This window comes from Vanellus vanellus, assembly GCF_965231255.1.
Source record: "Vanellus vanellus genome assembly, contig: HAP1_SCAFFOLD_1504, whole genome shotgun sequence".
NCBI lineage: Eukaryota > Metazoa > Chordata > Aves > Charadriiformes > Charadriidae > Vanellus > Vanellus vanellus.
In genome coordinates, this window is record NW_028127966.1 from 15,554 (window position 1) to 39,562 (window position 24,009).

The 24,009-nt window shown below is 51.9% G+C and overlaps 1 protein-coding gene across 1 annotated transcript in view; it reads right to left on the reverse strand.

Annotated features, from left to right (window-relative positions):
* The window catches only part of LOC309684797 (IgGFc-binding protein-like), a 28,137-nt gene extending 5,287 nt beyond the window's left edge, over positions 1-22,850 (reverse strand). The window contains exons 1-10 of the mRNA XM_082500655.1: positions 22,784-22,850; positions 18,626-19,873; positions 15,696-16,015; positions 14,024-14,354; positions 9,249-9,937; positions 5,901-6,465; positions 4,420-5,012; positions 3,320-3,899; positions 2,466-2,665; positions 261-641 (exon numbers count right to left, since the gene is read on the reverse strand). Of these exons, the coding sequence (XP_082356781.1) occupies positions 261-641; positions 2,466-2,665; positions 3,320-3,899; positions 4,420-5,012; positions 5,901-6,465; positions 9,249-9,937; positions 14,024-14,354; positions 15,696-16,015; positions 18,626-19,873; positions 22,784-22,841 (4,965 nt within the window). The 5' untranslated portion in view covers positions 22,842-22,850. The remainder of the gene's footprint in view (positions 1-260; positions 642-2,465; positions 2,666-3,319; positions 3,900-4,419; positions 5,013-5,900; positions 6,466-9,248; positions 9,938-14,023; positions 14,355-15,695; positions 16,016-18,625; positions 19,874-22,783) is intronic.
* Positions 22,851-24,009: the final 1,159 nt, after the last annotated feature.

A 24,009-nucleotide genomic window follows, 5' to 3' on the forward strand; every position in this document is an offset into this window, starting at 1 on the left:
ATTTCACCTCTTAATTCAATTCCTCATCTCACACTTCCTCAACTGGGTGAAGAGACCCGGTGAAGGCAAAATGCCAAAAACGGGTCAAAAAACCCCAAATTGCCCCATCCGAAAAAGTACAGCGCGGAGATACCATCGGGGTTGACCACCCGAAGGCGTCTTGAGGGAGAGGAGATAAATTAAGACATGAAATTTGGGTCGGCTTTAATTACTTCCTCTTACCCTTCCTCGAGCCCTGCCCCCGCCCTGCCCCGCCTTACCCACACCTCCATGTTGTTATTCACGGTGATAAAAGCTTCACGAAAAAAAACGAAGACGGCCGCGGCGGCCGGCGTGTTGTCGTCGCGGCACTCGCTGACCTCCACCACCACCTTGAACCAGTTGGGCGATTGCTCGTTGCAAAGGGCGGCCATCTTGTAAGTGCCGCTGAGGAGGAGCTTTCCCCCGGCGCCGTCAAAAGTGGTCAAAAAAGCCCCCGGAGAAACGCGACATCGGCCTTCCCGTTCCACGCAGCGCTGCGTCCCGTCCCGCGTGACGCAGACCTCGCGCGGGGAACACCGTAGGTCCTCGCAGACGAGTCCCCGGGTTGGGTGGCAGTGGCATTTGGCGGAGCAGTTGCCGGAGATGATGGTTTCACCCGCCTGGAAAGGGAAAAACGGGAAGTTTGAGCCGGGTGGACACCGTCTCTACATCTTGGGGGTGGGGGTGGGGGGAGTGGGGGGAGTTTCCCACCTTCAAAAGGGGGCAAAAATCCCAAAGAGAAGAGAAAAAAAAAAAAAACCCAAAAAAAAACGGGAGACGGATTTGGGGGAGTTTATGCAACTCAACGACTTAATTGTCCTTTTTTTCCCTCCCAGGTCCGGCGGAGCAAAATAGGAATTTTTAGGCTGTTATTAAATGCAAATTTTTTGGGACTTCTGTCCTTAAAGTGTAGCGGGAACCCACCACATGGAAGACGGAGTCGCAAAACCGGTTGCATCGACTAAGTGGGACAACCAGTCTCATCGAAGATGGAATCCCCAAATCCGTTGCGTCATCCGGATGGGACAACGCACCTCATCAAAGACAGAGAGTCCCCAAACCCCGATGGGACAACCCACCTCACCCAATGAGTCCCCAAATCCATCGTGTCACCCGGATGGGACAACCCACCTCACCCAATGAGTCCCCAAATCCATCGTGTCACCCGGATGGGACAACCCACCTCACCCAATGGGTCTCCAAACCCAGATGGGACAACCCACCTCACCCAAAGGGGTCTCCAGACCCAGATGGGACAACCCACCTCACCCAATGGGTCTCCAAACCCAGATGGGACAACCCACCTCACCCAATGAGTCCCCAAATCCATCGCGTCACCCGGATGGGACAACCCACCTCACCCAATGAGTCCCAAAATCCACTGGATCACCAAGATGGGACAACCCACCTCTTCAAAGATGGAATCCCCAAATCCACTGGGTCACCCAGATGGGACAACCCACCTCACCCAATGGGTCTCCAAACCCAGATGGGACAACCCACCTCACCCAATGGGTCTCCAAATCCATTGCGTCACCCGGATGGGACAACCCACCTCACCCAATGGGTCTCCAAACCCAGATGGGACAACCCACCTCACCCAATGGGTCTCCAAACCCGGATGAGACAACCCACCTCACCCAATGAGTCCCCAAATCCACTGCGTCACCCGGATGGGACAACCCACCTCACCCAATGGGTCTCCAAACCCAGATGGGACAACCCACCTCACCCAATGGGTCTCCAAACCCGGATGGGACAACCCACCTCACCCAATGAGTCCCCGAATCCACTGGGTCACCCAGATGGGACAACCCACCTCACCCAATGGGTCTCCAAACCCGAATGGGACAACCCACCTCACCCAATGGGTCTCCAAACCCAGATGGGACAACCCACCTCACCCAATGGGTCTCCAAACCCAGATGGGACAACCCACCTCACCCAATGGGTCTCCAAACCCAGATGGGACAACCCACCTCACCCAATGGGTCTCCAAACCCGAATGGGACAACCCACCTCACCCAATGGGTCTCCAAACCTGGATGGGACAACCCACCTCACCCAATGAGTCCCCAAATCCATCGCGTCACCCAGATGGGACAACCCACCTCACCCAATGGGTCTCCAAACCCGGATGGGACAACCCACCTCACCCAATGCGTCCCCAAATCCATCGCGTCACCCGGATGGGACAACCCACCTTACTGAAGATCGGACACCCCAAGCCAGTTGCCTCAACTCAACGGGACAACCCAACTCATCGACATCTGAGGCCCCAAACCAGCGGTACCGCCTAGCTGGGACAACCCCCCTCATCGCAGATCCAGTCCCCAAACCAGTTGCATGGTGGCGACAGAGGACAACCCACCCCGACAACCCTCCCTCCACCCGCCGGCCACCCAATAAACCGCCGGATGCCAAGCTTCCGTGGTCCACCTCACCTTGAAATACCGTCCCCGGTGCGTGCAACCACACTGCTCCAGGGACACGCAAGCTTCTCCGTCGAAGAGGTACCCGTCGTCGCACTGGCAACCCTCGAAGCACGTCCAGCCGCACGGAGGCGGCGCGGAGAGGCCGGCGCAGGTGAAGTCGCAGGTACGGGTGCAGAGCTCGTAGTGGCTGTGGGGTGGGCAGGAGAGGGCTGGTGGTGGTGGTGGTGGTGGTGGTGGTGAAAAAAAAAAGAAAAAAAAGGGGGGGAGGGGGAGAAATAGCCTTATTACTCCTCAAAATTCTGACTTTTTGTCCCGGAACCAACGGGGCGTCCCTATGGGAGACGGGAGACCGGTGGCCAACCAACGGGGGGCTGCAAAAGATGGGAAAACAACGGAATCCCGCTTTTGGCCCCCCCAAATTAAAGCCTCCGCCTGTGGCTCATGACCTGGAGGCAACGGCAAAGCAGAGGGGGACCCGTTTCCAACTCGTTTGACGCCAATATTGAGGTTTCGGAGGCGTTAAGGCGGGAATTTCTTTTTTCCAGGGTGGTATCGGTGGGAAATAGGTGACGGAAACCCCAAAAAGGAGTTTTTTTTGGGGGGGGGGAGGTTTAAAAAGAATTTCTGGGCTATTTGATAGATTTTTTGGGGTTTTTTTTTTGGGGGGGGGCGGGATATCACACGGGTCGTTGGTGCGTCTTCTCCGTGAGGAGGGCGAAGGCGAGTCTGCCTCGAAAGCGGGAAAGAAAAAAAGCCGCCATTGCAAAATGGGAGGGTTTTTCGGGGAAGGAAGGGAAGGGGGGGAACTGTGGGAGGAAGAAAGGAGGCGAAGCGGCTCCGCGGAGATATTCTGCGGCGCTTACGGCAAAAAGCGGTCGTTCTCCACCCGCCGATCTCCGCCCCGGCGGCTTGGCAAGCGGCGGCGTAGGCTTGGAGGCTGTGGCACAGGGCGTCCCGGGCGCCCTCGGCAGCGCAGACGTCGTGGAGGCAGTGGTTGAAATACACCACCGGGTTCACCCGGGGGTGACACGATGCGAAAGGTCCCGCCGGGTCCCGGATGAGGCCGCAGGAGTCGCCGGCGACGTAGGGAGCGGTGGCGTCGGCGGTGTCACAGGAGGGGCAGGCTTCACCCTCGCAGCCGTCGCCGCAGGCGCCGCCGTCTTCCGTCGGCGTCTTCCAGGAGGAGACGAATTCCTCCGTGCTCCGCGCCAGGGAGCCGTCGGGCAGCCGGAAATCGTCGCCGGGGTCGCCGTTGTAGTTGCCGCCCAATCCGCACAGGCGGCCCCGGTAGGCGTCGGGGATGGTGATGAGGAGGTAAGTGGCCACGTTGTAGAGGAGCCGGAGGCCGGCGGCGGTCTGGAGGACGATGTTGTTGCCTTCTTGGCCAACCCGGAGCTTCTTGTCCTCCGTCACCAGCGGCAGCGTGTAGCGCTCCCCGTCCACCTAGGATGGGCGCCGGAGGGGGTTGTGGACTGGAAGGGGAGGGGGGGGGGATTTGGGGATGCCACCCGCCCCCGCGCGCTCGCCGGTGGCATACGCCACGCGCCGGGTTGGCGCCGGGGGGTGTGGAGGGGATGGGGACACCCCGACTTCCCGACGAGGGGGAATTCCGGTGTGCCCCAAAGGGTTTTCCGCATGCCTGTGCGAGGAGGGACGGGGACATCCCGGGGCTGCCGGCGCAGGGGGGATTCGGCAACGGGCGCCATGCGACGGCGGGGCGGGAGATTTTGCGGGCGGGCATCCCTCCCGCGTGCGCCGAGGGACAGGGACACCCCGACGTGTGTGTGTGTGTGTGTGTGTGTGTGTCCCGCCACACACACCCACCTTGCGGTGGTTTTTCCACGCGCCATTTTTTACGTTACGATTTCGCTACGCGCGTGGGAGTGGGTTCTCGCCTGCCCCGGGGGCGCACCCCATAGATTTTGGACACCCCCCCCAAAGAGGAGGCGCCCTCCTGACTCACCGTCACCTCCCACTTCCGTCCCCTCTCCATGCTGACCGTGTAGCCGTGGATGGCGACCACCACCTTCTTCATCAGGGCCACCTTGCCCCGGCCGCCCGCGCCGTGCTCCAGCAGCACCGTGAAGTTGGCCAACCCTCCTCGCGCCTCGCAGAGCCGCGCCAGGACGTAGGCGCAAGAACCCCGCAGGTCGAAAGCTCGCCCGTCGAAGGTCACGTAGTGGGGGTCGCCCGACACCACCAGCCGCCCGTAACCGGCCGGGTAGCACCCCAGCACCCCGTCTTCTACTCGACACTCCTCGTGGGCGCCGCAGAAGACCTCCTCGCACTCCACCTCCCCTTGGGCTTTGCAACGGCACCTCTCCCGGCAGGAGGCGTAGAATTCCTCGCCCTTCTTGTAGTAGCGACCCCGGTGCTGGCAACCGCACTCGCCCGCCGGCACGCACTCGTCGCCGCTGAGGACGAAACCCGGGTCGCAGAAACAGCCTTCGACGCACAACGCCGACGCGCAACCCTGGGGGACGGCCGGACCCCGGCACGTGGCCGGGCAGCTGCTGCCGCACAACTCGTAGTGCGAATGGCGGGGGCAGGAGGGACCTGCAAGAAGAGGAGGAGATGGTGTGAACCCAACCGCCCCCACCACCACCACCACCTCCCCGGCTCGATTTGGCGGCTAAAAGCACCGGGGGGGGGAGCGTTGCAACGGAGGTCGAGGGGGTGGGAGGGCAAAAGGGGGCTCAAGTCTTGGGCGGGGGAGGAAGGCGGAAGGCGGGATGGGTTTGTTGAGCTCCGTGGGAAGGAGGAGGTAGAAATTTGGCTTCGGAAATGGTGGAACGGTGGTAGGTTGGAAGGGGCACCTCGAAGAGCATCGAGTTCCGAAAAACGAGTCGGAGGGGATTTTCCCGCCTCCTTATTTTCGCGCCGAAACGCATCGTTCGGCCTCGGGGCTGCGGAGGGAGAGGATCAAATCGGTTTTCTGGAAGGAGCGGTTGGAAAAAGGGCAGATGAAGCCCATTCTCACAGCAGCCCAAAGCCTAAAGAGCAAATCCGAGCGGATCTGGAGCATCGATATCCGCTCCGGAGAGCGCCGGGAGGTGATTTTTTGCGCTCCTCTTCCTTTGCACGAAGGAAGAAAATCTGGGGGGGGGGCGACGGGGATTTATTTCCCGCCGTGGCACGAAAACGAAGGAAATGAACTTCGTTTCGGAAACGAGTCGGAGGAGAATTTCACCCCACGCCCCCCCCCCCCTCTTCCCCCTCGTCGCAACTCGTCCTGCGGCCTCGGAGGGAGGGGGTAAACTAACGGCGTTCCAAAGGAGATGTTGGAAATGGGGCGGATAAAGCCCATTTTGGAAGGGTTTGGGGTCTCCATCGGCTCTAAAGGAAGCCACGAGTGGGCGGTTGGGCTCCAAACCTTATTTTTACGGCCGAGGGCGGGGGTGGGGGGGAAAAAAGGGGAGGGAATTCTCTTCTGGCCCCACTCACCGCAGAAGGACGGCGTCCTCCACGGCTCCACGCCGACGCCGTGGCTCTGGCACTCCGTCACGTAGGCGGCGATGGCTTTGCACAAGGTGTCCCGGTGGCCTTTGTAGTGACAGGCGTCAAAAGCGCAATCTTCCAGGAATGGCGCGGGGTCGATAAGGCGGTGACAAGCCCGGAAGGGTCCCCCGGCTCTGGCGATCACCCCGCAATAGGCGTCGCGGCGGTAGGGTTGTTTCTGCTCCTCGTCGCACGTCGGGCAGTCCCCCACGCAACCGGCCGAGCAGCCGGGCACCTCCCCCACCTTCCAGCTATCGGCCAACTGGATTTCATCCGCCGCCCGTTTGCCATCCCGGGTGAGGAAGTCGTCGTCGGCGTCGCCGTTGGCGTTGCCGCAGAGGCCGCAGACGGCGCCGGCGTAGGCGTCGGGGAGGATGACGCGGGCGTAGCTGTACCAGTCGAAGCTGAGGCGCAAGCCGAAGGCGGTGCGGGCGAAGCCGTGGACGCCGCTGCGGTAGAGCTCGAACTGGTCCTGCTGGGTGAACGGGAGCTCCACGAAGGCGCCGTTGACCTGGGGGAGGCAGTGGGGGGAGGGGAGGGTGAGTGGCGGCAACGGGCGGCGAAAAGGCTGAGGCGGAAACGCTCGAGACGCGGGCGGGTTTGGGCCGAAGATTTGGCGCGGGGGAGGATTTGTGGGTAAATTCGAATCACTTGAGTTTGGGGGGTGGGAGAAGGGGGGGGGAGGGGGAGGTTGGGTAAACGCTTGGCCTGGGGAGAATTTCTGGCCAAATTGCAAATTCTTTGAGATTTTGGGTGGGTTTGGAGAACCGTTTTTCAACGGGGAGGATTTGCGGGCAAATTCAAATCAATTTGGGGGTGTTTTTTTGGTAAACGCTTCACCTGGGGAGAATTTCTGGCCAAAAATGCAAATTCTTTGAGATTTGGGTGGTTTTTCAAAACCTTTTTCAACGGGGAGGATTTGCGGGCAAATTCAAATCAATTTTGGGGTGGTTTTTTGGTAAACGCTTGGCCTGGGGAGAATTTCTGGCCAAAAATGCAAATTCTTTGAGATTTTGGGTGGGTTTGGAGAACCGGTTTGCAACGGGGAGGATTTGCGGGCAAATTCAAATCAATTTTGGGGTGTTTTTTTTTGTAAACGCTTGGCCTGGGGAGAATTTCTGGCCAAAAATGCAAATTCTTTAAGATTTTGGGTGGGTTTGGAGAACCGTTTTTCAACGGGGAGGATTTGCGGGCAAATTCAAATCAATTTTGGGGTGGTTTTTTTGGTAAACGCTTGGCCTGGGGAGAATTTCTGGCCAAAAATGCAAATTCTTTGAGATTTGGGTGGTTTTGGAGAACCGTTTTGCAACGGGGAGGATTTGTGGGCAAATTCAAATCAATTTTGGGGTGGTTTTTTTGGTAAACGCTTGGCCTGGGGAGAATTTCTGGCCAAAAATGCAAATTCTTTGAGATTTGGGTGGGTTTTGGAGAACCGTTTTGCAACGGGGAGGATTTGCGGGCAAATTCAAATCAATTTTGGGGTGGTTTTTTTGGTAAATGCTTGGCCTGGGGAGAATTTCTGGCCAAAAAGCAAATTCTTTGAGATTTGGGTGGTTTTGGAGAACCGGTTTTCAACGGGGAGGATTTGCGGGCAAATTCAAATCAATTTTGGGGTGTTTTTTTGGTAAATGCTTTGCCTGGGTTGAATTTCTGGCCAAAAATACAAATTCTTTGAGATTTGGGTGTTTTTTCAAAACCTTTTTCAACGGGGAGGATTTGTGGGCAAATTCAAATCAATTTTGGGGTGGTTTTTTGGTAAACGCTTCGCCTGGGGAGAATTTCTGGCCAAAAATGCAAATTCTTTGAGATTTGGGTGGGTTTTGGAGAACCTTTTGCACGTGGAGGATTTTTGGTCAAATTCAAATCAGTTAAGTTTGGGAGGTTTTGGTAAATGCTTTGTACAGGGAGAATTTCCGGGGGAAAAAGGCAAATTTCTTGAGATTGGGGTGTTTTGGCAACACTTTTTGCACAGGGAGGATTTGAGGGCAAATACAAATTACCCCCAAATTAGGTGATTTTGGAAAACCTTTAGCACGGGGAGGATTTCCAGGAAAAAATACAAAAATTACTCAAAAATTAGTTGTTGGGGTTTTTTTTCTGCAAAAGCCAGGAAGGATTTGCGGGCAAATTCAAATCAGTTAATTTGGGGGTGGTTTTGGTAAACGCTTCGCCTGGGGAGAATTTCTGGCCAAAATGCAAATTTTTTGAGATTTGGGTGTTTCTGGAAAACTCAGGAAGGATTTCCCGGCAAATGCAAATCCCTCCGAATTCGGGGGATTTTTTTTGCAAAATGCTCTGCGCAGAGAGGATTTTATTATTATTATTATTATTATTATTATTATTATTATTATTATTATTATTATTATTATTATTATTATTATTATTTTGGGGAGTCGAATGCAAACCGCTGGAGATTCGGGTGTCGCACAAAATGTTTTCCAGGGAAGGGAGGGAGGGCGGGGGGGGGGAGGATTTTCAGGCCAAAACCGAAAATTGCACAAGATTTGGGTGTTTCTGCAAAAAAAAAAAAACCAAAAAAAAAAGAAACCCACTTTTCTCCTGAGGAAGGATTTCCAGGCACAGGGTTCTCCGCGAAGTGGAAAATATTATTGTTCGGCGAGAAAAACACAAAGGAAAAAATCGCGGCTCACCCTTTTGTGCAACTTTTTGGCTAAAACAAAGCGGGAAATTGAACCTTTCCCGAAATAAATTGAGGAAATAATTGCAGCTGTGGGGGAGAAAGGAAACACGAACTCAGAAAGCCACAGGGGGAGGGAAAAAATGAAGAAGAAGCCAAAGACGTCCCACGAAGCGGACGCTTGAGATCGTGGAAGCGTTTTTGCTATTATTCACGGATATTTTTTCCGCTCGCGTAGTTGGCCAGAGCAAAAAATGGGCAGTTTTCAGCACACCGTAAATAAGCTGTAGGTTCTTTAAAAAAAAAGTTGTGGTTTTTTTTTTTTTTTCTTTAAAAAAATGGGTGTTTTTTTTAAAGAAAAAAAAAAAAAACAAACAACTAATAATATGGACATGGGGTTGGAACTCGATGACCTTCAAGGTCTCTTCCAACCTAAACCGTTCCACCATCCTGCGGTTAAATAAAAAATACGCTGTTGAAATCTGAACCGGCCGCTCAGGGCTCCCTCTGGAGAGGGCAGAGAGAAATCGATGGTTCCGCGGAGGGGCGCGTGAGTTAAAAAAAAAAAAAAATTTAGGGGAAAAAAAAAACAAAACAACCCAACGCCAAGAAGCAACGTAGGCGCGATTTGCGCGGGGTCCGCGGCGGGCGCCTACCTTGACCTTGCGCGGGTGCTCTTGGCTCATGCTGATGACGTTGCCGTAGACCTCCAACGTGACGGTTTTGGTGAAGGAGACGGCTTTGCTGCCCCGGTTGTTGTTCTCCACCTTGACGGTGAAGGGCACCAGTTTGGGGTCTCGGGAGCAGAGGGCTGCGAACTGGTAGACGCACGTCCCTTGGAAGTCGTACCTCAACCCGTCGAAGGTGGTGTAGTGAGGATCGCCCGTCCCGATGCAGGTAAAATATTCGTTCACTTGACAGGTGGGGACGCCCTCCACCGTGACGCATTTCTCATGGGCTTTGCACCGGGCCTTCTTGCAGGTCACCTCGCCCCCCACCTCGCACCGGCACCTGCTCTGGCAGCTCCCGTCCTCCCAAAATTCCTGCCGGCTTTGGTAGGAGCGACCGTTGTGGAAACAGCCGCAGGTCTCCAGCGGCACGCAGGTGTGGCGGTGGAGGACGAAGCCCCGGTCGCACTGGCAGCTCGCCGCGCAGGGCTCGCCGCAGGCGGAGGGGGCGTTGGGGTCGGCGCAGGTGGGAGGGCACGCCGGCCCGCAGGCCTCGAAGTGGCTGTTTTCGGGGCATTTCTGAGCTGCGGGGATGATATTTGAGAAGATGTCACCCCAAAAATAAAGGGCAACGCAAGGGAGGAGCCAAACGCTTCCCGTAGAGGGACATCGCACTCCTACGGTGGATCAGTTGATGCCTACAAGTGATTCGGGGCCCATAAGATGCGCCGTGGGGATGGTCCTCAAGGAACTTCCTACATAATTCTGTGTCTTATGGAGGATATTTGAGAAGATGTCACCCCAAAAATAAAGGGCAACGCAAAGGAGGAGCCAAACGCTTCTCCTAGAGGGACATCGGGCTCCTACATTGGCTCAGTTGATGCCCACAAGTGATTCGGGGCCCATAAGATGCGCCGTGGGGATGGTCCTCAAGGAACTCCCCACATAATTCTGTGTGTTATGGAGGATATTTGAGAAGATGTCACCCCAAAAATAAAGGGTGACACAAGGGAGGAGCCAAACTCTTCCCGTAGAGGGACATCGCACTCCTACGGTGGCCCAGTTGATGCCCACAAGTGATTCGGGGCCCATAAGATGCGCCGTGGGGATGGTCCTCAAGGAACTCCCCACATAATTCTGTGTGTTATGGAGGATATTTGAGAAGATGTCACCCCAAAAATAAAGGGTGACACAAGGGAGGAGCCAAACTCTTCCCGTAGAGGGACATCGCACTCCTACGGTGGCCCAGTTGATGCCCACAAGTGATTCGGGGCCCATAAGATGCGCCGTGGGGATGGTCCTCAAGGAACTCCCCACATAATTCTGTGTGTTATGGAGGATATTTGAGAAGATGTCACCCCAAAAATAAAGGGTGACACAAGGGAGGAGCCAAACTCTTCCCGTAGAGGGACATCGCACTCCTACGGTGGCCCAGTTGATGCCCACAAGTGATTCGGGGCCCATAAGATGCGCCGTGGGGATGGTCCTCAAGGAAACCCCCACATAATTCTGTGAGTTATGGAGGATATTTGAGAAGATCTCGCCCCAAAAATAAAGGGCCACGCAAGGGAGGAGCCAAACGCTTCCCGTAAAGGGACATCGCGCTCCTACGGTGGATCAGTTGATGCCCACAAGTGATTCGGGGCCCATAAGATGCGCCGTGGGGATGTTCCTCAAGGAACTCCCCACATAATTCTGTGTGTTATGGAGGATATTTGAGAAGATGTCACCCCAAAAATAAAGGGTCACACAAGGGAGGAGCCAAACTCTTCCCGTAGAGGGACATCGCACTCCTACGGTGGCCCAGTTGATGCCCACAAGTGATTCGGGGCCCATAAGATGCGCCGTGGGGATGGTCCTCAAGGAAACCCCCACATAATTCTGTGAGTTATGGAGGATATTTGAGAAGATCTCGCCCCAAAAATAAAGGGCCACGCAAGGGAGGAGCCAAACTCTTCCCGTAAAGGGACATCGCGCTCCTACGGTGGATCAGTTGATGCCCACAAGTGATTCGGGGCCCATAAGATGCGCCGTGGGGATGTTCCTCAAGGAACTCCCTACATAATTCTGTGTCTTATGGAGGTATTTGAGAAGATCTCACCCCAAAAATAAAGGGCCACACAAGGGAGGAGCCAAACTCTTCTCCTAGAGGGACATCGCGCTCCTACGGTGGCCCAGTTGATGCCCACAAGTGATTCGGGGCCCATAAGATGCGCCGTGGGGATGTTCCTCAAGAAAACCCCCACATAATTCTGTGTGTTATGGAGGATATTTGAGAAGATGTCACCCCAAAAATAAAGGGCCACACAAAAGAGGAGCCAAACTGTTCCCGTAGAGGGACATCGCACTCCTACATTGGCCCAGTTGATGCCCACAAGTGATTCGGGGCCCATAAGATGCGCCGTGGGGATGGTCCTCAAGGAAACCCCCACATAATTCTGTGAGTTATGGAGGATATTTGAGAAGATGTCACCCCAAAAATAAAGGGCCACACAAGGGAGGAGCCAAACTCTTCCCGTAGAGGGACATCGCGCTCCTACGGTGGCCCAGTTGATGCCCACAAGTGATTCGGGGCCCATAAGATGCGCCGTGGGGATGGTCCTCAAGGAAACCCCCACATAATTCTGTGAGTTATGGAGGATATTTGAGAAGATGTCACCCCAAAAATAAAGGGCCACACAAGGGAGGAGCCAAACTCTTCCCGTAGAGGGACATCGCACTCCTACGGTGGCCCAGTTGATGCCCACAAGTGATTCGGGGCCCATAAGATGCGCCGTGGGGATGGTCCTCAAGGAACTCCCCACATAATTCTGTGTGTTATGGAGGATATTTGAGAAGATGTCACCCCAAAAATAAAGGGTGACACAAGGGAGGAGCCAAACTCTTCCCGTAGAGGGACATCGCACTCCTACGGTGGCCCAGTTGATGCCCACAAGTGATTCGGGGCCCATAAGATGCGCCGTGGGGATGGTCCTCAAGGAACTCCCCACATAATTCTGTGTGTTATGGAGGATATTTGAGAAGATGTCACCCCAAAAATAAAGGGTGACACAAGGGAGGAGCCAAACTCTTCCCGTAGAGGGACATCGCACTCCTACGGTGGCCCAGTTGATGCCCACAAGTGATTCGGGGCCCATAAGATGCGCCGTGGGGATGGTCCTCAAGGAAACCCCCACATAATTCTGTGAGTTATGGAGGATATTTGAGAAGATCTCGCCCCAAAAATAAAGGGCCACGCAAGGGAGGAGCCAAACGCTTCCCGTAAAGGGACATCGCGCTCCTACGGTGGATCAGTTGATGCCCACAAGTGATTCGGGGCCCATAAGATGCGCCGTGGGGATGTTCCTCAAGGAACTCCCCACATAATTCTGTGTGTTATGGAGGATATTTGAGAAGATGTCACCCCAAAAATAAAGGGTCACACAAGGGAGGAGCCAAACTCTTCCCGTAGAGGGACATCGCACTCCTACGGTGGCCCAGTTGATGCCCACAAGTGATTCGGGGCCCATAAGATGCGCCGTGGGGATGTTCCTCAAGGAACTCCCTACATAATTCTGTGTCTTATGGAGGTATTTGAGAAGATCTCACCCCAAAAATAAAGGGCCACACAAGGGAGGAGCCAAACTCTTCTCCTAGAGGGACATCGCGCTCCTACGGTGGCCCAGTTGATGCCCACAAGTGATTCGGGGCCCATAAGATGCGCCGTGGGGATGTTCCTCAAGAAAACCCCCACATAATTCTGTGTGTTATGGAGGATATTTGAGAAGATGTCACCCCAAAAATAAAGGGCCACACAAAAGAGGAGCCAAACTGTTCCCGTAGAGGGACATCGCACTCCTACATTGGCCCAGTTGATGCCCACAAGTGATTCGGGGCCCATAAGATGCGCCGTGGGGATGGTCCTCAAGGAAACCCCCACATAATTCTGTGAGTTATGGAGGATATTTGAGAAGATGTCACCCCAAAAATAAAGGGCCACACAAGGGAGGAGCCAAACTCTTCCCGTAGAGGGACATCGCGCTCCTACGGTGGCCCAGTTGATGCCCACAAGTGATTCGGGGCCCATAAGATGCGCCGTGGGGATGGTCCTCAAGGAAACCCCCACATAATTCTGTGAGTTATGGAGGATATTTGAGAAGATGTCACCCCAAAAATAAAGGGCCACACAAGGGAGGAGCCAAACTCTTCCCGTAGAGGGACATCGCACTCCTACGGTGGCCCAGTTGATGCCCACAAGTGATTCGGGGCCCATAAGATGCGCCGTGGGGATGGTCCTCAAGGAACTCCCTACATAATTCTGTGTCTTATGGAGGTATTTGAGAAGATGTCACCCCAAAAATAAAGGGCCACACAAGGGAGGAGCCAAACTCTTCCCATAGAGGGACATCGCACTCCTACGGTGGCTCAGTTGATGCCCACAAGTGATTCGGGGCCCATAAGATGCGCCGTGGGGATGTTCCTCAAGGAAACCCCCACATAATTCTGTGTCTTATGGAGATGGGAAGTCAAACAAAGGTGCGTTTTGGGGAGGTTTGGCGTGAAAACAGCACACACACAATCCTTCCCCCCCTCCCCTCCCCCTGCCCCGTGCCGGAGATGTCGGTTAAATCGACGCCCTCAAACATCGACTTGGTGGGGTGGGCAGCAACCCTCAGGCCCCCGCGGGCAGGTCCCCACGTGGATTCCCTTCTTTCTCCTCCCCTCCTCCCCCCCCCCCAAAATGCTTGAGGCCACCTCCACCCTCCCCTCCAAGCGGAACTCACCACACCCTGCTGTGTCCTGCAGCGTCTCCCGGTCTCCGCAATCCTCCCGGCAGGAGGGATCTCGCCAGCTCTCGGCCCAATCCTCCACGCTGGCGGCTCGGGTGCCATCCAGAAGCGTCGCCTCGTCTTCGCTGTCCTCGTTGAAGTTGCCGCAGAGTCCGCAGGTGGTCCCGAAATAGCTGCTGGGCACCGCCACCATTATGACCCAGTCTTCATCGTAGGTCACCTGCAGCCCGAAATCCGTTTGTAGGATGATCCGGCCCTCGTTTTGAGAGATTTGGATCTTCCCGGCTTCCAGGGTGACCGGGAGGTTGGTGAGTTTGTTGTTGACCTTGGGGGAAAAGGAGGAGAAGGAGGAGAGAAGAAGAAGGGTTTAAATCTCAAGCGGATGGTGGCTTCGCGAAGAGTTCGCCGCCCCGAAAGGGCAGAGAGGTGCGACCAGAAAGAGCGATTTCTTGCGGGAGGAGGCGATAATCAGCACAAACCAGAAATTTCGCCCCCCCGCCTCCCGCAGATTACGCGGCGGGCTTTAGCGGGAAAAGATGGAACCCCAAATATCTCACGGGGACAACCTACAGCTTCCGAGCTTAAAACCTCCTTTACGTGAAGACGGCGGGGAGAAGCCACACCTAAACTCCCAAAATAGACTCACGTCTCACCTAGACCCCCTTTTTTTTTTTTTTGGTGGTAGATCTCCACGGTTGGTTGGATAAAGCCAATCTCGCGGTGCAGTTACATCCTTAAAATTGGGTTGTTTTTATTTTCCCCTCGATGCCAACCAAAAAACGAGAGTGGTTTAATCCCCGGTTGGTTGGATAAAGCCAATCTCGCGGTGGAGTTACATCCTTAAAATTGCTTTTTTATTTTTTCCCCCCTCGATGCCAACCAAAAAACGAGAGTGGTTTTATCCCCGGTTGGTTGGATAAAGCCAATCTCGCGGTGGAGTTACATCCTTAAAATTGGGTTGTTTTTATTTTCCCCTCGATACCAACCAAAAAACGAGAGTGGTTTTATCCCCGGTTGGTTGGATAAAGCCAATCTCGCGGTGGAGTTACATCCTTAAAATTGGGTTGTTTTTATTTTCCCCTCGATGCCAACCAAAAAACGAGAGTGGTTTAATCCGCGGTTGGTTGGATAAAGCCAATCTCGAAGTGGAGTTACATCCTTAAAATTGGGTTGTTTTTATTTTCCCCTCGATACCAACCAAAAAACGAGAGTGGTTTTATCCCCGGTTGGTTGGATAAAGCCAATCTTGTGGTGGAGTTACATCCTTAAAATTGGGTTGTTTTTATTTTCCCCTCGATGCCAACCAAAAAACGAGAGTGGTTTAATCCGCGGTTGGTTGGATAAAGCCAATCTCGCGGTGGAGTTACATCCTTAAAATTGGGTTGTTTTTTTTTTCCCCTCGATGCCAACCAAAAAACGAGAGTGGTTTAATTGGAGACACCTCCGAGGACACCTCGTGCCGGGGTACAAAACACCCTCTCCTTTGCCGCGTCATGATTTGTAAGCCAAAATTTCCCCAATCCTCCCCGGTTTCGGTGGTTCTCTTCGTTTGTTTATTTATTTATTTATTTATTTATTTATTTTGGAATTTTGACCGCACCCACCACGATGTTTTATCATCGTGGGGCAAAAGGCTTTGTCCGGAACGACGCTGGAGAAAACCCACCTGGATTTTACCTCCCTCTCCTTTGTGGATGGAGATGTTGTGGGCGTAGACGTAGACGTTGGTCAACCGCTCCTTCAAATCGCCTCCGCTCTTCTTCTCCTCCTCCACCACGAAAGGCACCAGGGTGGGATCGTCGCCGCAATATTTGGCAACGGTGTAGGCGCAACCGCCCCGGATGTCCACCGTCAGCCCGTCGAAGGTGTGGTACTGTGGGGACGGTGACCCCAGGCAGGTTCCCATGTAGTCGTGGACGCACAGGGCCTCCCCCTTCTCCAGCTTGCACGTCTCCTTGGCGCGGCACTTCACCTGCCGGCAGGGGTCTGCGAGAAACGGCGGGAGATTATTTCGGGTTGGGGGAGTGGGTGGGGCAATTGAGTGCCGGACGCGGCCTCGGGGACGGCGACGGTGTCGTCGTCACCGTAGACGGTCAACCGGTCCCTCCAATGTCTACTGTATTAAAGCAGAGACTTCTGCCGGGTGGGTTCAACCACCCCGAGCTTGGACTTGACCTTCTGGGTTGAGCACTGGAGGATCTCTTCATTGATTATTTAATTACAGATGGTTTATTTATAGGTTATTTAGAGCGAGAAACTTCTCCCAGGTGGGTTTAACCACCTCAACCTTAGACTTGACCTTCTGGGTTGATCACTGGAGGCTCCTTTCATTGATTATTTAATTACATATGGTTTATTTATAGGTGATTTAAGGTTAAAACCTTCTCCCAGGTGGGTGTAACCACCCCAAGCTTAGACTTGACCTTCTGGGTTGATCACTGGAAGCTCCTTTCATTGATTATTTAATTACAGATGGTTTATTTATAGCTTATTTAAGGTTAAAACCTCATCCCAGGTGGGTTTAACCACCCCAAGCTTAGAGTTGACCTTCTGGGTTGAAGGCTTGAAGGTCCTTTCATTGATTATTTAATTACAGATGGTTTATTTATAGGTTATTTAGAGAGAATAACTTCTCCCAGGTGGGTTTAACCACCTCAACCTCCTCAACTTTAGAGTTGACCTTCTGGGTTGAAGGCTTGAAGGTCCTTTCATTGATTATTTAATTACAGATGGTTTATTTATAGGTTATTTAAGGTTAAAACCTTCTCCCGGGTGGGTTTAACCACCCCGAGCTTGGACTTGACCTTCTGGGTTGAGCACTGGAGGATCTTTTCATTGATTATTTAATTACAGATGGTTTATTTATAGGTTATTTATGGTTAAAACCTTCTCCCAGGTGGGTGTAACCACCCCGAGCTTGGACTTGACCTTCTGGGTTGAGCACTGGAGGATCTCTTCATTGATTATTTAATTACAGATGGTTTATTTATAGGTTATTTAGAGCGAGAAACTTCTCCCAGGTGGGTTTAACCACCTCAACCTTAGACTTGACCTTCTGGGTTGATCACTGGAGGCTCCTTTCATTGATTATTTAATTACAGATGGTTTATTTATAGGTTATTTAAGGTTAAAACCTTCTCCCGGGTGGGTTTAACCACCCCGAGCTTGGACTTGACCTTCTGGGTTGAGCACTGGAGGATCTTTTCATTGATTATTTAATTACAGATGGTTTATTTATAGGTTATTTATGGTTAAAACCTTCTCCCAGGTGGGTGTAACCACCCCGAGCTTGGACTTGACCTTCTGGGTTGAGCACTGGAGGATCTCTTCATTGATTATTTAATTACAGATGGTTTATTTATAGGTTATTTAGAGCGAGAAACTTCTCCCAGGTGGGTTTAACCACCTCAACCTTAGACTTGACCTTCTGGGTTGATCACTGGAGGCTCCTTTCATTGATTATTTAATTACAGATGGTTTATTTATAGGTTATTTATGGTTAAAACCTTCTCCCGGGTGGGTGTAACCACCCCGAGCTTGGACTTGACCTTCTGGGTTGAGCACTGGAGGATCTTTTCATTGATTATTTAATTACAGATGGTTTATTTATAGGTTATTTATAGTGAAAACCTTCTCCCGGGTGGGTTTAACCACCCTGAGCTCAAACTTGACCTTCTGGGTTGATCACTGGAGGATCTTTTCACTGATTATTTAATTACAGATGATTTATTTATAGGTTATTTATAGTGAAAACCTTCTCCTGGGTGGGTTCATCCACTCCGAGCTTAGAGTTGACCTTCTGGGTTGATCACTGGAGGATCTTTTCACTGATTATTTAATTACAGATGATTTATTTATAGGTTATTTATAGTGAAAACCTTCTCCTGGGTGGGTTCATCCACTCCGAGCTTAGAGTTGACCTTCTGGGTTGATCACTGGAGGATCTTTTCATTGATTATTTAATTACAGATGATTTATTTATAGGTTATTTATAGCGAAAACCTTCTCCCGGGTGGGTTTAACCACCCCGAGCTTAGACTTGACCTTCTGCCTTGATGGCTTGAGGCTCCCTTCATTGATCGTTTAACTGGAAATAACTTATTTATGGATTATTTATAGGTAAGAAGTTATCCCGGGTGGGTTTGGGCACGTTACGCTTAGACTTGACCTTCTGCCTTGATGGCTGGAAGGTCCTTTCATTGATTGTTTTCTCATAGAGGATTTACTTACGGGTTATTTATAGACGGTGTATTTAGAGATGATATATTTCCCGCGGAAATTTCCCCTCCTAAACGTGGGCCAGAGCCACGTTGGCTGAACCGCCCCCTTTCAGAGCCGCCTATCCCGGGCGCTACGAGGGAAACGCCGCCTTTGAGCTCAAAGCGGCTCAATTTTCCCGATTTTTCCCGGCGCCAGCTCCGCCTTTCCCAGCCCCGGGGGAAAAAAAAGGGGACGTTCGCGGCAGCCGCCTCGGCGGGCGGCGCTCTGCCTCCGAAAAACGTGGGGTTTGGCCCCCGCCTTTTTTGCGAGGGGAGTGCAGGAGAGAGGGGGAAAAAAGGGGGTGAGAGGTGGCGGAGGTGACGGCGGGGCGCTCACCGCTGTCGCAAACGGCCGGCGTCCCGTAGGCTTTCTGCTCCCGGATCCCCACGCTGAGCAACCCGAAGGGGGACGTTTCGTGTTCCACCCTGTGGACGGCGAATTGACCGCCCAAACTCCGCCCGGCCCAGGAGTAATCCGTCCCCGGCACCGCTTTCCACTCCACGTTCCTCAACGGCGTTTCGTTGAGCGTCACGCCAGACGTCGCCGCCGTCTTGGCTACCAGCAGGAGGTAGTTCTCGTAACCGTCCAGGGCGAAGACGTTGTAGGAGTGGCAGTAGCTGGAGACAGCCGGGACGGTCATAAAAAACGGGTCGTAAGAGACGGCGTCTTTATTACCGCCGTCGGCAAAAAACATGACCTGGATACCGGCGTCGGCGGAGAGGTACAACGTGTTTAAGGCTTGGAGACCGTAGAGCGTTGAGCGGCCGGGCCGGAGTTCCCGAACGGTCTTGGTCACCCCGTGTTGAGACTCTACGCGCGTGGGTTGGGAGGTGGAGACGTAGACGATATCCGATTGAGTCTCGAAAGGCAACGGCGGGACGATGAAGGTGGTGCCCCAGCTGGCCACGGGCTGGAGCTGTTCCACCAGGTGGTCGCAGTGGGTGAATCTGGCCAAGCAAGTGTGGCCGGTGAAGACGGCCACCGGTTTCTGCGCCACGATCCTCGTGCCCGACATATCGGAGGGGCTTTGGAGTTGGGCTGCTTGGAAGGGCTCCAATCTGATGGGGAGCACTGAACCCCGGGGGTAAGACCGGCCTTGGTAGGTCACGGTGGCTTTGAGGTGGACGTCAACCGTGGTGGGTTCATCCCAGGCGGCCACCACGAATTCGCCGTAGCGGTCGGTGCCCACGTTGGGCGTCACCACGTGGTACTCCGTACCCCAACTGTGCACTGGGTACACCACGGTCGAGTCAACCGAGGTGGGTTTCTCGTTGACCATCGTCAAGGAGATGGCGTTGTTGGCCCTCACCGTCACGGTGTTGTCGAAGAGTTTGCTCCCCACCATCTCCGCTTGGGGTGGGATCTTCACCAGGATGGTTTGACCCGTGGTCGCCTGCACCGTCATCCTCAAGCCGGGCTTCTTCATGGAGATGGTGACGGAGGTGAAGGGCGAATAACCCGTGATGAGCAGCTTGAAGTCGCTGTTGAGGGTCTGCTGCAACCCGTTTTGCATGAAGGCCACCACGAAATCTTCCCCCAGGTGACGCGGAGCCGACGCGGCAACGCCGAGCCGGTACAGACCACCTAAAAAAGCCCGAGGAAGACGAGAAGTTGCCGTCAAGGCCTTCGTCATCCAGAAGGTCCGGATTGGGGGTTGGTGGGGGGTGGGGGACACCAAGAGTCGAGTGCGGGCTTGAGGCGGCACCTGGTTTCGTCTCGGCGGCTACCGATTAGCGATTTGGTGGAAGGGTCATTTTGGAGAAATAACCAATTTGAATTAACGTTGATTTGAGGGACTTGTGATGGTCTGAGGGACTACTGATGGTCTGAGGGACTTCTCATGGTCTGAGGGACTACTGATGGTCTGAGGGACTTCTCATGGTCTGAGGGACTTCTCATGGTCTGAGGGACTTCTGATGGTCTGAGGGACTTCTCATGGTCTGAGGGACTTCTCATGGTCTGAGGGACTTCTCATGGTCTGAGGGACTTCTCATGGTCTGAGGGACTTCTCATGGTCTGAGGGACTTCTCATGGTTTGAGGGACTACTGATGGTCTGAGGGACTTCTTCTGATGGTCTGAGGGACTTCTCATGGTCTGAGGGACTTTTGATTTCATAGGTTATCGGTTTGATGGACATCCTTTGATTTGGGGGACTCTCGATTTGGGGGACTCTCGATTTGGGGGACTCTCGATTTGGGGGACTCTCGATTTCATAGGTTTTTTATTTGATAGATTTTCGATTTGATGGACATACTTTGATTTCACAGGTTATTGATTTGGGGGAAGTGTTTTGAATTGGGGGAAATATTTTGATTTGGGGGAAATATTTTGATTTGAGGGACATACTTTGATTTGGGGGACTCGATTTCATAGATTTTTTTATTGATAAGTTATTGATTTGATGGACGTACTTTGATTTGATGGACGTACTTTGATGTCACAGGTTATTGATTTGACGGATTTTTGATTTCATGGACTTTGAATTGATGGACGTAATTTAATAGATTTTTGATTTGGGGGACATACGTTGATTTGGGGGACTTTTGACTTCATAGGTTATTGATTTGAGGGAGTATTGATTTGACGGATTTTTGATTTCACGGACTTTTGAGGCGATAGATTTTTTTATTTGATAGACTTTGATGTATGTGATTTAATAGATTTTTGATTTAAGGGACATACGTTGATTTGATGGACATCCTTTGATTTGGGGGACTCTCGATTTGGGGGACTCTCGATTTGGGGGACTCTCGATTTCATAGGTTTTTGATTTGATAGATTTTCGATTTGATGGACATACTTTGATTTCGCAGGTTATTGATTTGGGGGAAATGTTTTGAATTGGGGGAAATATTTTGATTTGAGGGACATACTTTGATTTGGGGGACTCGATTTCATAGATTGTTTATTGATAAGTTATTGATTTGATGGACGTACTTTGATGTCACAGGTTATTGATTTGAGGGAGTATTGATTTGACGGATTTTTGATTTCATGGACTTTGAATTGATGGACGTAATTTAATAGATTTTTGATTTGGGGGACATATGTTGATTTGGGGGACTTCTGATTTGGGGGACTTTTGACTTCATAGGTTATTGATTTGAGGGAGTATTGATTTGACGGATTTTTGATTTCACGGACTTTTGACGCGATAGATTTTTTTATTTGATAGACTTTGAATTGATGGATGTGATTTAATAGATTTTTGATTTGAGGGACATCTGTTGATTTGATGGACATCCTTTGATTTGGGGGACTCTCGATTTGGGGGACTCTCGATTTGGGGTCTCTCGATTTGGGGGACTCTCGATTTCATAGGTTTTTGATTTGATAGATTTTCGATTTGATGGACATACTTTGATTTCGCAGGTTATTGATTTGGGGGAAATGTTTTGAATTGGGGAAAATATTTTGATTTGGGGGAAATATTTTGATTTGAGGGACATACTTTGATTTGGGGGACTCGATTTCATAGATTTTTTTATTGATAAGTTATTGATTTGATGGACATACTTGGATTTGATGGACGTACTTTGATGTCACAGGTTATTGATTTGAGGGAGTATTGATTTGACGGATTTTTGATTTCATGGACTTTGAATTGATGGACGTAATTTAATAGATTTTTGATTTGGGGGACATATGTTGATTTGGGGGACTTCTGATTTGGGGGACTTTTGACTTCATAGGTTATTGATTTGAGGGAGTATTGATTTGACGGATTTTTGATTTCACGGACTTTTGACGCGATAGATTTTTTTATTTGATAGACTTTGAATTGATGGATGTGATTTAATAGATTTTTGATTTGAGGGACATCTGTTGATTTGATGGACATACTTTGATTTTTGATTTGAGGGACATACGTTGATTTGATGGACACTGATTTCACAGGTTATTGATTTTGAGGGACTTTTGATTTCATGGACTTTTGATGCGACAGATTTTGGATTCGAGGGACTTTTGATTTGATTCGAGGGACTTTTGATTTGATTTGACGGATTTTGATTGGGGGGGACTTTGATTTCACAGGTTATTGATTTGGGGGACTTTTGATTCGAGGGGTTCTCGAGTTGGAGAAAGAAAGTCCGCCGATCTCAGCAAATTTTGAACGGAAGACATATTTAGGGAGGAATATCCGCTCAAAAAACCGATCTATTGAAAGAAATCACAATTTGAACAAAAAGCGACGAAATTCCTGGGCAAAAGAGGAGGGATTTGGGCTGAGGTGCCCTATTTTTGACCAAATTCCCCCAAAATACGTCTCGGGTGGGGACTTCGCCTCTTCTTTTCCCCTCTACGTGTCGCGCCGGAGGGCGGAATTTTGTCTCTTTCCCTCATTGGTCGGGACGGGGGTGCGAAATGTGACCTCTCCGATGGGAAAAAAATCCCATTTTTGAGGCAATTTACAATTTTTTTTTTTTGGGGGGGGGGGGGGGGAGGGGAATTTTACAGGTTACGATGTGGTTTTCCGCCCCCTTTGGACTTACCCCATAACACGATGCTCCAAACCCGCAGTGGCACATCCCTTTTTCCTCGGCCACCCATGGCGGTTTGGCTGCAAAAGGTAAGAAAACGGTCAAATTCTCTGGGTTTTTTTTTTTTTGTTTGGTTTTGTTGTTTGTTTTTTTTTTTTTAAATTTGTTCTTTTTGGAATCGCGTTTGCCCACAACCCCAAATTCTGAGGTTTGTTGCGTTTGCCCATAAATTCAACTTTTTCTCACCGCCGGACTCACTCATTCCCCCCAAAAATGTGAGATTATTATTATTTTTTTTTTGCCCTCATCTACAAAATAAGGGGTTTATTGCCCCAAAAGTCTCTTTTTTTGCACTCACGTTCACCCTAAAAATCTGTTTGTTTTTTTTTTTTCACTCAGACGCATCCCCGAAGTCTCCGTTTTATTACATTTACACCCCAAAAATCTACATTTTATCGCACTTGCACACGTGCCTGACCCCAAAATTTGCTTTTTTGGGGGGGGGGGGGGGGGGGGATATTTGGGTCCCTCCCAAATTTTTACAGAATTCAAACTCTCCTCTGAACAGATTTGCTTTTTCCCCCCCTTTCCTCCCCCTTCCCCCCCCTTTCCCCCCCCTTTCCCCCCTTTCCCCCCCCTTTCCCCCCCCTTCCCCCCCCTTTCCCCCCCCTTTTCCCCCCTTTTCCCCCCCTTTTCCCCCCCTTTTCCCCCCCCTTTTCCCCCCCCTTTTCCCCATTCCCCTTTTCCCCATCCCTTTTCCCCCCTTTCCCCCCCCTTTTCCCCCCTTTTCCCCCCCTTTTCCCCCCCTTTTCCCCCCCTTTTCCCCCCTTTTCCCCCCCTTTTCCCCCCCTTTTCCCCCCTTTTCCCCCCCCCTTTTCCCCCCCCTTTTCCCCCCCTTTTCCCCATCCCTTCCCATCCCCTTTTCCCCATCCCTTTTCCCCATCCCTTTTCCCCCCCTTTTCCCCCCCTTTTCCCCCCCTTTTCCCCCCCTTTTCCCCCCCTTTTCCCCCCTTTCCCCCCTTTTCCCCCCCTTTTCCCCCCTTTTCCCCCTTTTCCCCCTTTTCCCCCTTTTCCCCCATCCCCTTTTCCCCCCTTTTTCCATTCTTTCCCCCCTTTCCCCTTTTTTCCATTCTTTCTCTGTTTTCCCTCATTTTACCCCATTCTTTCCCCCCTTTTTTCCTTTTCCGGCCTTTTCCCCGATTCTTTCCCTATTTTTCCCCGATTCTTTCCCTATTTTC